We start from the raw sequence: 13,949 nt of genomic DNA on the forward strand, positions 1-13,949 counted from the left end.
GGCAGAGGCGCCCTGCGGGCCTCGCGCCCCCGCGGCTGCTGCGCGGGCGGGCCCGGGCTTGGGGGTCGCGCCTCAGGCTGCGGCGGCCACGGGAGCCCCGCTGCGCCCCGCGTCCCCGGCGCCGCGCCCCCCGCGCGGAGAAACGGCTCCCCAGACCGGCCGGCCGGCGGCGCCCACCCCGGGGCGCCCCGCACCACGCGGCCCGCGGCACCGCGGCGACCTCCGCGTCCGGGCCGGGCAGGCGCCGCGCGGGGCAGCCGGGGCAGCCCAGCCGCCGTGCACGCGCGCCCCCGCGCCCCCGCGCGCCCCCGCGCCCCCGCGCGCCCCCGCGCCCCCGCGCGCCCTCCGCGCCCCCCGCCCCTACCGGCCCTCGCCCTGCGCAGCCCCCGCCCCCACCCCGCGCTCCCGGCCTGCCCCGCGCCCCAGGCCGCAGCCCGGACCTCCGACGCGGCCGCGCGCACGCACTCACGTCCGCGCCCCCGCCTGGCGCCGCAGAACGGCCGGACTCGCGCCGCCGCGCCGGGGGGGCGGGGCCGGGACACTGCGCAGGCGCAATCCCGCGGGCCTGGCCCCGGCCCGCCCCGGCACCGCCCCGGCACCGCCCCGGCACCGCCCTCCCTCCCTCGGCACCGCCCCGGCACCGCCCTCCCTCCCTCGGCACCGCCCCCGGCCCGCCCCCCGCCCCCCTCGGCACCGCCCTCCCTCCCCCGGCACCGCCCCCAGCACCGCCCCCGGCACCGCCCGGCCCGCCCCTGCCCTCCCCCGGCACCGCCCCCGGCACCGCCCGGCCCGCCCCTGCCCTCCCCCGGCACCGCCCCCAGCACCGCCCCCGGCACCGCCCGGCCCGCCCCCGCCCCCCCCCCCAACCCGACACCGCACGGCCCGCCCCGGCCCGCCCCGGCCCGGCAGGACGGTGCAGAGGACCCCAAGGAACTGCGGTTTCCCGTCCGCGCAGCCCCCGAAAGCCGCAGGGGCCTGGGCGCGGGGCCCCACCGGCGGGTCCCCCCTGCAGCAACAGCGGGGCTGGCAACTGGCCGTCGTCTGCGAAGGGGGGCTGTGCCCCCCCATTGAGATGGCCAGACTGCAAACGCACCCCAAGAAGTCAGTCCCACAGGGGCGTCGCACCCTGCAGGCCCTTGGGAACAGCCTGTGCCCCGGGCTTCTGCTCGCCCCGCGCCCGCGCGGCCGGGCAGTTCTCCCCACCCGATGACAGGCGCGCAGCGGTTGTTCCAAAAAATACTTTATTTATTAAACAATATATCCATAATCTATAACACGATCCAAAAATACAGATGTACATCTTTTACATTATTTAATAAAAAGATTCGCAGTATCGCCTTCCCTTTACAAAGAACACAGGTAACGACTCCTTGAGAACACGACGTGACACTCCTGGTAAAGCTGCATCATCTTTTTGGATGGACGTGGCGACGGCCGCCACCAAGGACAGAGGCCGGCCCTCACGACTGGGTCCAGGAGAGGGGGTGTCCAGACCCCACTCACGGCTCCTCTGGGCACAGGTCACACCCACCAATCACATTTCACTAAAAACCTGGACGACCCTCCCTCTTTGATGCCCATTCCCAATGTCCGATGCCCCAAGACAGCCACACGGGAGCCACCCCCCATCAGCACTACTGCCCAGGGCTGTCCGTCAGGCGGCCAGCACGGCTTCCACAGTCTGCACAGACGTAGTGCTGGGCGGGCGCACCCCGGAGGGCCGGGCAGTGCCTCAGCCCAGTGAGGACACAGCCTAGACGAGGCGTGGTCGTTGCCCGCACCCCCCGCCCAGCGCAAGTTACCCCAGCCCCTGCCACAGAGCGCCCAGGCCTTGGCCCAGGTTCTGTGTAAGAGGATCTGGTGGGTCCAGCCCAGACCCCCCTCGACCCCTTCAGGTGAGCTCGGGCAGCTGGTGGGCGTGGGCGTGGTCGGGCCACGTGGCTGCCCCTGCGTGGCACAGCGGGCAGGCCCACCACTCTCCTGTGCCAGGTAGGCACAAGGCAGTGACCTTCAGGATCCAAACGGTCAGGAGGGGTCCTCGCCTCGGCTCGTGCTTTGTTTTCTCCACGCTACATGCACGTCCATTTGCTGATATTATTGTAACCGGTAAAAGTAAACACAGACACGTCAGCACAAACACATAGGACACGTCAGCACAGGGTCCACACAGCGCCGGCGACACCATCCGGCCGGCCTGGGAGCGGAGGATGCAGGCTGGTCCCGGGCGAGGAGCGCCAGGAGGTGCAGCTCATGGCACCACAGCCTCTGTACCTGCCGCCCTCCCTGGGCACAGGCAGTGCGGGGAAACGTGGCCACCGTCTTTACACACCTGTGTCGACAAAAGCTACATTTCTAAACTGAACGTGTCCGGTGCTGGCCGAGGCGGGCTGTGCCGCCGGCCCCGCCCTCCAGCTCCAATCCCAGGGCCAGGCCAGCAGCACAGCGTGCGCTGAGGCCGAGGAGGCTGCCAGCCCCGAGGCCGCCGTCACAGCCCGTCCTGATGGCCAGCACCGGCTGGGGCTTCCTCTCAGCGGCCCGGGACGGCTCCACAGGCGTCTTCCTGCTTTGGTTCCTCTTCTTGGTGAAACACAAGAAAAAAGAAGGGGACGCCATGAGCGTGGCAGTCGGGGGGCGCAGTGGCAACTCCGGCCTCCCCTGCTCACCAGGCCCAACGCCAGGCTCTGTGGCTCGCAGCCGTCTCGGCAGGGCAGGAGCTGCGCCCATGGGCGCTGGAGTCTGGGGGTTCCCACGGCACTGGCCGCACAGAGCCTCCATCTTCACAGTACAGGCGGCCACTCACCTGGCCGTCACGGGTGAGGGGAAGGCGCACGCTGAGCAGCAGCAGAGCCCGCCTTCACGGAGGCCAGGTGTGGGGGAGCGCTCCCCAGGAGCGCTTGCCACGCGGGCTCACCCCACAGGCCAGGACGGCTGCTGGGCGGGCACCGAGCACCCCAGGGTGCTGCTGCGCTCGGCTGCCCTGTACAGTCAGGAGAATCAAGTCACCGTGGCAAGTGCCCCAGGGGGGAGGGGGGGATCCGCTGTGCAAACGGCTCAGGTGGATTCTTGGGTGTTTTAGGAAAGATCCAGAATGACAACTGGCCACTGAATTATTAAATATCATCTGAAACAAGGTAGTTTTAAAATGAAGATAAAACATCGCAAGGTGACGGGAGGCACACACGCTGACCCGCTCGTCTGCCGCAGGCGGCCTCCTCACTTCTTCTTCCTCCTCTCCTGCACACACCGCGGGCAGAACCTGCGGGAGAGGCCCCGTCAGCCCCCGGTGCCACTCCCACCAGCCAGAGGCAGGACTGCCTCCTGGAGCCCTGGGACGCGGCCGCAGTAGCTGGCCCTGAGCAGCCCCGCCCCCCAGCTGCCCACCCCGCACGCCCATCGTGAGGCTCCCATGGGGCAGGGCAGCAGGTGTGGGGCGGCCCCTGCACAGTCCCGTGCTCCTGGGACCCTGGGCCGCCGGCACAACCTGAGATGTGGGGCTGCCGTCGGGCATCCCGACACTGGCAGCTGCTGATCATGAGCCACACTCCACGCGGTTTCTGCCTCGGCCTGTGCTCGGTGCAGGAGGCATCAAGGGCACGTGGCTGAGCTGGCCCGGCCAGTGGTTACAGCGTCCAGCAGGCCAGCAAAGAGCACCGAGCCACCCACCCCCAGCGCCACCGCAGCGACCAAACACACTCACGCCTCACGTCAGAGTTGCTGTGCGCCTCCCACCGAAAGAGCCCCAAGACCAGGGTGACTCCGGGATGACCCAGGACCCAGCCCCAGCCCCACCTCCTCCCCTTCCCGCCGACTCACCCTCCTCAAGCCCAGACTCAGGCCCACCTCCCAAGGCCCTGGCTGGGGCAGCCCTGGCCACCACGGGGCAGTCTGCCGAGGCCAGCCACGACCCAGCTGGAGGCAGCCTGGATGACCACGGGCCCCTGGCAGCCTCCACTGCGCCCAGCCAGGGGCCGTCCTCGCCGGGACATGCGCGCTCAGGCCACTGGCTGGGTCTGCATGGACAGAGACACGAGGAGCAGCGCAGGAGCTGCCCGGCAGCTGGACATAGGCAAAGACGGCCCCGGCGGGGGACGGGCCCACCGACCACACGCCTGCACCCGCGGGGGCTCAGCCTGGCAGGCGCCCATACTGACCACTTTCCCTTGGGTTTCGTGGTCAGGTCCACGCAGGCGAAGTGAAACCACTCGATGGGGCACTGCGGAGAAAGGGGTGCGGTCAGGAGGGCCCTGGGCGCCCAGCCCGCACCCCGGGGGACACTCACGTCGGGGTTGTCGCAGCCGATCATCTCCCCGTAGGACACCTGGTGGCACAGGCAGTAGGTGGGCTCGTTGGGGTCCACGGGCATGTCCAGCACGTCAGAGGCGTGCACAGGCAGGACAGCGTCGGAGAGCTCCGACCTGCGGGGGGGTGGGGGGGGGCCAAGTGAGCTGGGGGAGGGCGGGGCCGAGGCAGGCCAGGGGCGGGGCCGGGCGGGCCGGGGGCGGGGCCCAGGGAGTGGCTGCTCCCTTGTCCACCCCCCTCAGCACCAGCCTGCCAGCTGCCGGGGGTCTCCTCCAGAGTGGCCAGCACGCCCTCCGCCGGCCACACGCCCTCACCCACAAATCCATGGGCTGCCACCCACCCCACAAGGGGGCTGCCCCTCTGGCCACAGCCCCGGGGTCCCTAACCAGCATCTTCCCGCCGCCCCCACAGCTGAGCAGTTGGGAGAGGAAGAGGGCCCCACAATAGAGTCACTTCCTGTGTTTTGGGATCTTCCCCAGAAGCCCGAGAGCTCTGGAGTGACCGGCACCTCCAGTCACCAAGGGCAGTCCCCCACCAGGGGCACTTGGGTACATCTGGTGAGATGAACCCAGAAAGTCGGTGGCGGGGGGGGGGGGCAGGCAAGGGGGAGCAGACACGCAGGTGGGGGTGACGGTCCACTATCCAGGCGAGGGGGTCCCCAAGGGAACTGGCACTCAGGTGAGAGCTCCGGTCTGTTGGACATGAGAGGCGTCGCCCCCTCCAACGCCTGGACCCCACATGCTTCCCTAGGCTTCTGGCAGCTGCTCCCACAGGGGCACTGCAAGTCTGAGCTTTGCGGCCAGGGCCACGGGGACCTCAGACCAGGGGCAGGGGCTGCCAGTCTGTGCCGAGTCTCTCTGGGCCAGCACTGTCCGGCAACAATGAGCAACTGGGAGAGACCAAGGCCACAGGGGCCCAAGGTGGTGACCTCTGGGCCCTGACAGGGAGGCAAAACCTGCACCGCCGGTGTCCCCCAGGCAGAAATGATGTGGGCCCCACAAACCCTAACCCCGCCTCATAGCCCGGGGCAGCCTGCGTGCCCACCCAGGGGTCCGAGCCTCATACCCCTCCCACAGCCGCCTCGTTGGCCCGTCTCCCCAGCTGGGGACGGTCAGGAAGGTGCCACTACTCAGTGGCCACAGACAAGCCAATCCCTGCAGAGTATCTGCCCCGCCTGCCTGGCCCAGGCCCAGACCCAAGCCCAGATCCAGACCCCAGGCCCGGGCCAGGCCAGGCCAGCCCACCACAACACTCCGCACTCCCCATACCCCAAACTCTCCCCCTGTCCCTGCTCACCCCGTCGCCCCCTCTCTCCTCCTCTCCCCCACCCCAAACTATCCAAACTGAAGCAGGAGAGAAATGCTGATGAAAAAGACGAGCAGGGCCTCCCCAGTGGTGCAGTGGGATGAGCGCAGCACTGCGAAGCTGTCCGCAGCCTCTGCAGCGCAGGTTTGATCCCGGCTGGCCAGCGAGATACCCACATGGCGCGGCAGACCTCTCCTGTCGCCCCCGCTGCTCCCCTCAGCAGTGTATTTCGGTCAGTCTGCCTGTTCTATTCCCTGCTCTGTCTCTGGTGAATCCTCTCACCCTCCCACACATCTGGCCTGTGCCCCAGTTCTTGTATAAATAAGTCTTTAAAAAAGAAAAAAAAAGACAAGCAGAGCCTTGTGAGTAAATACCGTGCTAACTATTTGAAGAACTGGCTAAAGATTTTCAAATCTGAGGCAAACTATAAACCAACGTTCAAGCGGAATGCACACAAAAACCCACAGTAAGACACACCATAACTAGGATGTTCAAAATCAAGTTGCTTAAAAGAAACCTTAACAGCAGAAAAAACAAACACACAGAGGGCCTCCCCTGGTGGCGTAGCAGTTGAGCGCTGGGCTGCGAGGCTGCCCGCAGTCTCTGCAGCGCCGGTTCATTCCCCTGCCACCAGTGAGGGTCCCACAAAAAAAAAAAAAAAAAAAAAAAAAGTCAATGCTTTTGACCTAAAATAACAATATATTTTGTGTCTCAACCTGCACACAGAAGTAAAACAGACAACTGCACCAAGCACAGAAAGTGGGAGATGGGAAACACCTGTGCAGCCTCCAAAAGAAACCACCCAGCGTCTAAAAATTAAACAGAGATGCGTGAGGAGACACGGAGGTGTGAATGAGATACCAAGCACGTGATTCGCTCAAAGCCAGACAGGAGGGGCAGCGGCACAGCCAGATGCTGGTTACCAGGGTGGCCAAGACAGCCAGGCTGGATGGGAAGCAGTCTCAATTACTTGTTGTCTCAGGAAGGCCACTCTAGACACACAACCACAAACACATAGAAGCAAAACAATAAAGACTAAGACAAACCAAGCGAAAGCTCATCCTGAGAGACAGCTGGAGCGGCTGCGCTGACTTCAGGCCTCAGATAACGAGCTCAGGAGCAGCAAACAAGCAGGAGGTGCATTTTGTCACACCAAGAGTCATTTACCAAAAAAAAAAAAAAAAAAAAGCCACAGGTGCGTACATATCACCAAACAGGGGGCTCCAAAACACACGCACCAGAATCTGACAGAACAGAAAGGAGAAACAGTCAAAGTCACGAGGCAGCCGAGCTCCCCGCTGCTCTCTCTGCCATGCACAGAAAAGCAAACGAGATGTCGGGGGAAGGACGTCCTGAGCAAACGCCATACGGGCTTTGTGGGCTCCACCCACGACACTGGGAGCTACAAATCCCACGGTCACCAAGGGAAGGGCGAGGGCGCGAGGACCTGAGGGCGGAGTTAAGCAATGAGGCTCTCAGTTTGAGCATTTAACTGGGCATGTGGCCGGGGGTCCCCCTCTTGGCCTCGTGGTTCTTCGCCAGCTCGGCGGGTCATTGGGTTCCAGGTCGGCGGAACGGGTAGGACACATCTATGAACTTATCTCCCTCTTCTTCTCCCTGAGTTACTCATTTCCCCACTCCCCCTTCCCTTGTAAATAAGCCTTTTATCAACCTTTGGTGTGTGTCCGTAGTTGGGCATTCAAAAGCCCTTTAAGCATGGGGGTGAGGACCCGCGGTCAGGCAACCCGTTTTCTATCAGGGTGGCTCTGTAACAAAGGTATGTGGAGGCGGCACCTGGGGGTCCCAGCACACGCCCAACGGCAGGAGACACGGAGGAGGCTCTCACAGAGCCGTCGCGAGACAGGCCTCAATCCTGACCCCATCTTAATCCACTGCACAGGGCTTCAATTATCCAAAGTTCTCGATCTCCACAAAATTAAATTAGAAACTGAAATCAGAAAGTTACCTGGAAAATCCTAAATTACTTGGAAACATGCTCCTAATTAAGCAATGGGTCAAAGACGCCACAAAGAAAACATTAAAATGTTATGAATGGTATAAAAATTATAACATATCAAAACTTGGGGGGGGCCTCCCCGGTGGCACAGGGGTTAAGTCATAGCGCTCTCAAGCTTTTGGCAGCCACTGCGGCCTGAGTTCACTCCTGGCCAGGGAGCTGACCCACAGGGCGCAGCAGGCCCCTTCAATCTCCCCACTGCTCCCCTCGGCAGTGTTTCCGTGGCCCCGCCTGTTCTGCTCCCCACTCTGTCTCTGGTGAGTCTTCTCGCCACCCCACACCTCTGGCCCACACCCCCGTTCTTATATGTATAAATAAATAAAATCAATCTTTAAAGAAACTTTTGTGGGATGAAATTAAAACAGCAATTATCAGGAAATGCATAGCGCGCAACACTTGTATCAGAAGGGCACGTACGAAAAGCTCTCAGGAACGCCCCTCCGGTCAAGGCAGATCAAGGACAGTACCCCCCTCCTAGCAGGGGGAAGAAGTAACAGGAAGCAGAGACAAACGGGCCCGGAAACAAGGACTGGAGGGAAACAAGGACTACGGACACCAGAAGCGCCATCTGTAAGGACCAGCGGGTCCAGAGCCGCCCACAGCAGGACTGCGGCCCAGCGCAGACGCTCCGGAGCCCGGCAGACCAGACACAGACCACCAAGTCTGACTCCAGGGGAGAAAGTCTGCAACGCCTTCGCTTCAAAGGAGCTGACTAAAGCATCAAACTACAGACTCACCATGAGGCTATTTTATTGCCGGAAAATTGCTCCTTAATAGAAACTAGTCTTAAAGATGAAAAAGAAAAAAATACAGCAAGACCCAACGCGAGTGCCAGGCTGCACGAGGGGAGAAAACAGCGGAGGCGGACGCAGACCAGCCCGGCCAGCAAGTCCCGGGCCCAGCAAGGCTTGTGCCCCGAGTGGCCCACGCGGGGCCCGCGCCGCTACGCTCTGCCCTGCCAAGGCAGCGTTCGGGGTTAGGACAAAAGTTCACAGAGCAGGATTCGAAACCGAGACCTCCCTGCATTGTCCAGCGCTGACCTCTGAGCTCCCCGGGCCCCGTGCCCTCAGCCTGACCTCGTGGCTTGGGCGCCACACTGGTGCCCTGGGGCGGAAGTTTCTAGCTAAACGCCAAGGTTCACACAAAACGCGAGTCTGCTGAGCGGACGCGGTCAAGAGACCCGACGGGAAGACACAGCCACAGCCGTGCAGACGCCCGACGCGGACTCAGCTGCGGGCAGAGCGCCTGACTCGCCCACCGGCCCCTGCACGCTCGGCCCCCCTCAGGCCACGCCAGGACCCCTGGCCATGGACACGCGGGCCTGACCCACAGCCAGCACCCCCAGGCAGAGAGCCTCACCCTCCTTTGTGCTTCTTCTTCTTCGGCGTGTCCTCCTCTGAGGCCCTGCGGCCACGGCCCCGGGAGCCTCTCTTCTCCTTCTGGCCCCGACCCTCTGAAAGACAAAGACCCCGTCACCGTCACGCGCTTCGGCGACGCAGGCGCAGGTCCCCCGTGCAGCCAGGCGGACACCAGACTTGCTTTTCAGTCCCCGCCCTCCGGAGCCTTCGAAGTCGCTGCCCTCCATCTTGTCCTTCAGGTCGGCCTCAAAGCGGGCCAGGTCGGCGTCCAGCCTCCGGATGTGCTTGTCCACCTGCCGGGAGGAAGCCACGGCTGAGGCCGCAAGTCCCCGATGCCCCTTCCCTTCCGGGGAGCCTTCAGTGAGCGAAGCGCCCCGACAAAAGGCTGCTGGCTCCGAAGTGGGCCGGGCCACCCTCGCCCCCACGCGCCCACCTCCACACCCTAACTGGGCCCTGGAGGACGAGAAACATGGCGTGAGGGGGGAGGACGCCGGGCACAGGCCCGCTCAGGGCCCAAACCCGCCCCTCCAGGGTCATCTTTGTACAAAACAAGCACAAACGTGGAAATCCAAGGGAAAACAAACAGCAGCCCGAATGCTTTTGCATAAGCAGCTGGAAGAGAAGGGGGCGCAGGGGAGTGGGGGTGGGGGGGGGCGCTGGGGACATCCCCACCAAGGATCAACAGGCCCCGTGAGGACCCTTCCCGTCGGAGGAAGCCAGTGCCCTGTGCCCCTGGGCCCGCCGAGGGCTGGGCCTCCTCTCACAGCTGCCTCAAGCAGAGGCCAACGGCGCCAGGCTCCATCGCTGGGTCACCCCCAGGGCGCGTTCCTCGAGAACAACCCAGCCTAGGCTTTAAGACGTGACCGTCAGGCTGGCCGGGAGGAGGCCTCGTGCCCGGGCGCTGGTGGGCCACGGGACAGGACAGACTCTGGGCTGACCTAAAGCTGACCAAGATGAGCCATTTTTACATATTCAAAGGAGAACAGAAGGGCAGCGGTTTCCCGACCAAGCGGACAGAGGCCCGGGAGGCGGGGTGGTGGCAGGCAGCGGCCCTCACCATCTCGTAGGTCTGCATGGCCAGCTGCACCTTGTCATCACTGTACTCCTTGCACTTGCCGTAGGCGCTCTGGATCTTCTGCAGGTGCTCCACGCGCTGCTCGGCGGACAGCGACTTCACCGTGGAGATGTACTCGGCCGCCAGGAGGTCAATCTCCGCCTTCTTGTCTGACAGAGACACGCAGAGCTGGTCCCGCACGGGCCAGGCAGCAGTGGCGGCACGGAGACGCGTGGGCGAGGAGACCCGGGCAGCGGCCCGGCGGTGACCCCTGCCCAGCACGCAGCCCTGGCCCAGTGACAGCTTGTGCACCCCATTACCTGTGACCTGACCCACTCATGGGCGCACGCCCTGAAACTCGTGGAAAAGCAGCCCCCACAACAGAAGGGAGAGGGCCCCATGGCGTGTGAAGGGTCAGCACACGGAGCAGCAGCACCCCCCAGAGAGCAGGGGGGGAGGGAGAGGAGAGAAGAAGAGGTGAGGAGGGGGAGGGGAGGGGAGGGCGGACACCACCTTCGTGGCTGGGACACGAGGCCCCACCCCGGCTCACAAGTGCAAACAAAGTCGGCTACAGCATGGTTAAGTTTAAGCATCGCGCCCTGGACACCAGGCAGGGTTAACAGGCACCGCCACAGCCCATGTGGCTCCCGGAAAAGCCCACCCACCACCCAGCGCGGCCCCTGCAGCACAGCCCCTGGACCGGAGGACGCTGAGGTCTCCACCTGGAGGGCTCGAGACCTGTCCAGCCCCAGCAGGGCAGGGCCCGGGTGGGACAGGGCCTCCCTCTCCCATTGCAAAGGGAAGCGGACTTTCTGGAAATGGGGGCCGGTTGCCCAGACGAGGCCTAGAAGGGTGCAGGGAGGGAGACATGGCCCCTGTGGGGTCTGGGACACCCACAGCTGACCTAGGCGCAGGCACCGGCAGCAGAGCTCACCTTCTGTCCGCTGGTCCAGCTCCCGCATCAGCTGGAAGTTCCTCTGTAGCTCGCAGGGCAGGTTCTCGATACCTGCAGCCAAAGGTGTGAGGTCAGTGCCTGCCCCCCTGGCTCTGCAGATCGGCCGTGCCACCCACCGCCCTGGCCTGGGAAGGCTCAGGGACCGCTCTCAGGCCTGGCGCGGCCTCCTGGACTACCCCACCGAGAGCAGGCCCAGACCCAGCCCTCCGTGGCCTGCTAATGAGGGAGCACTTGAGGTGGGCTGGGGGCAAGGGGGCTGCTCGCCAGAGCTGATCTGCACATGGCCAGGTGCCAGAGCCACCCCCACTGCTCTCCATTCTGTCCCCCCTGCGGGCACCCAGGATTTCCCCCACTGGCCACAGCTGACCACATGCCCCACACAGGCTCCCACACGCCCCGTGGATGTCTCTGGGCCCCGCAGGACAGCACCCCTGCTCTCGGGAGCCTGTTAGTGGGGTCCTATGAGCAGCTCCTGCTGGAGCACACCGCATGGCACCTGTGCACCCCCAGGACAGAGGTCATGCTCCCCCAAAGCCTCCCAGGAGGCCCATGGGCAGGGACAGCGCTGGGCGGCCAAGGCCAGGGCTCCCCGCAGGAGGCGCTCCCTCACTGTGCTGCCACCTGGAGCCCTCAGCTCGGGCAGGGCTACCAGCAAGCACAGGAGCCACCGCAGGACTGGGTCACCGTCGCCCCAGAACGCAACGCTCCTTGCTCTCCACAGCTCGGGGAGCCCCGGGGTGACCCTGAGCGCGCCTGGTGCGGCACAGCGCTCTCACGCTCCGTCTGTGGGCCACCCGCCCGCCGCCAGGCCCCCCGAGCTCAGATGCGGCCGTCCACGCCGGGCGCCCCGGCGCCCATCCCGCCCGGCGTGGACGGGCACTCGGCGGCGCGGCGGGTTCTCGGAAGGCCGCCCCGCAGCGCGCAGAGGGGGCCGCGCTGGCCCCGCCGCCCTCACAAGGGCCCGGCCCAGGAAGGTCTCAGCGCGGGGGCCACGCCACGCAGGAACCGCCGCCCTCCGGTCCCGCGGGGGTGCACACGCGGGCTGGGTGCCCAGGGCCTGGCAGGGACGCCTCGCGGGCACCACAGGGGCGGGGCGGGGCCAAGGCCAGGGAAAGAGGGGGCGTGGCCAATGCTAGGGGTGGGGCAAGAGGGGAGGGGCGGGGCGAGGCAAGGGGCCGCGGGGCGGGGAAAGAGGGGAGGGGCGTGGCCAAGGCCAGGGGTGGGGCAAGGGGCCGAGGGGCGGGGAAAGAGGGGAGGGCGTGGCCAAGGACAGGGGTGGGGTAAATGGGCGTGGCTAAGGCTAGGGGCGGGGAAAGAGGGAGGGGCGGGGCCGAGACAAGGGGAAGGGGCGGGGCCGAGGGGCGGGGAAAGAGGGGAGGGGCTAGTCAAGAGAGAGCAGCGGGGCCGAGGCGGGGCCAAGCTGGGGCGGGGCGGAGGCCGGGGGCGGGAAAAGAGGGGGGCGGGGCTAGCCAAGAGGGAGCAGCGGGGCCGAGGCCGGGACTGGGCGGGGCCCAGATGGGGCGGAGCCGAGGTCGGAGGGGGCGGGGCCAGCCAGGAGGGCGCAGCAGGGCCGAGGTGGGGGAAGGACCACGCCTCAGAGGGAGCAACCGGCAGAGAAGCAAGGTCAAGTTGGGGAACAGGCAGGAAGGCACCCTGGGAGGTCAGGGTGGACGCCGAGAGGGCGCGCCTGTCAGCGCGGGTCAAGGTCGCAGAAGGGCGGGACCGAGCAGGCTTGAGGGGCGGGGCCCGAGGGCGGGGCCTGGCCGAGGAAGGCGTGGCCTGTCCCCGCTGTCCCGCCCCTCACTCGCCCCGCCCCGCCGTGACGCACCTGGAATTGGCGCGGCCGTGACGACGGGCCCCGCGCCGCTCCCTCCTCCCGCCCCTCCCCCGCGACCCGCGCGCCCCCCGCTACCCCCGCCAGCCCCGCACCCCGGGCCGCCCCGCCGCCCCCACGAGTCGCCGGGACCCGCGCGCGGCGACTGGGGCGCGCGGCCGCGGCGCGGGGCGCGGCGCGCGGGCGGAGGCCGGCGCGGCGCGGGGTGCGCTTACTGTCCAGGTAGTGCTCCAAGTACATGGCAGTCGCCATCTTCGCCGCGGCCGCGCTCTGGGTCTGCGCGCGCGGGCGGCGCCGCGAGGGACGGGGGCGGGGCCGCGTCGTTCACTATTCATGAGCCTCGCGCGCCGATTGGCCCGCGGCGGGGCGGGGCGGCCCGGGCCCGCCCCCCGGCTTCCGGTCGCGGGCGGGCCGGGGCGCGGCACGTGGCCGGGGTCGCGCCGCCCGCCCTCCGGGCCCCGCCGGCCGCCGCGCGACTCCGGGCTTCCCCGCGCGCCGCGGGTGCCGCGCCCCGCGCCCTGAAGCCGGCGGCGCGGCGGACCTGCGCCCCGAGCGCGCGCTAAGCCCGGGAGGGCGGCGAGGTGAAGGGCGGGGTCGGGGTCAGGAGCGGCCCTGGGCGCCCTTGCGGTGACGTCACCGCGCCCGGCGCCACGTGACCTCTGCCCGCGCGAGCCCCGCCGGCGTCGCCCCGAGGGGGTCCTGGCGGGGCCCCCGGCGGGCTCCCCCTCCCGCCGGCGGGGCCCCCGCGCCCCGGGGCGCCGCCGCCTGCGGTGCAGGGCCCGGTCCGGGCGCGCGAGAGGCGCCGGTGCGGCCCCTGCGGCCCGAGCCCTTCCCCGCGCGCTCGGCTGACACCACCGCGGAGCTTCTCGGTGCAGAGCCCCGCGCACGTGGTGCGCCGCCGCGCCTCGGCCGCCTCGACCCACTCAGCTGCGGAGCACCCTGGAGGACTGTTAGTAGCCAAGGGCCGTGGTTTAAGTTCACCCTGCTACAGACCTGTGGGTTCTGGCAATTGCATAATGTCAAGTATTTTTATAAATCTTGTAAACGTCCTGGACCCCGTCCCCACTGGCAGACAAAAGAGCAAAGGCACCGCATGGACGCTGCCTGCAGACTCTGCTGCCCGCAGG

General features: G+C 66.6%; 1 protein-coding gene across 1 annotated transcript; it reads right to left on the minus strand.

The window, feature by feature from the left end:
* Positions 1-3,213: 3,213 nt before the first annotated feature.
* Positions 3,214-13,098, minus strand: LOC311188172 (inhibitor of growth protein 5; the record flags this gene model as incomplete). Its single annotated transcript, XM_084259920.1, has 8 exons — positions 13,038-13,098; positions 10,968-11,039; positions 10,037-10,203; positions 9,152-9,272; positions 8,981-9,074; positions 4,280-4,415; positions 4,152-4,213; positions 3,214-3,256 (listed from the first exon to the last, which is right to left on the minus strand). The coding sequence occupies exons 1-8, from the start codon at positions 13,072-13,074 to the stop codon at positions 3,214-3,216; spliced, it is 732 nt and encodes a 243-aa protein (XP_084116046.1). The 5' UTR covers positions 13,075-13,098.
* Positions 13,099-13,949: the final 851 nt, after the last annotated feature.

This window comes from Talpa europaea (assembly GCF_964194135.1).
Source record: "Talpa europaea genome assembly, contig: HAP1_SCAFFOLD_526, whole genome shotgun sequence".
Taxonomy (NCBI): Eukaryota; Metazoa; Chordata; class Mammalia; order Eulipotyphla; family Talpidae; genus Talpa; species Talpa europaea.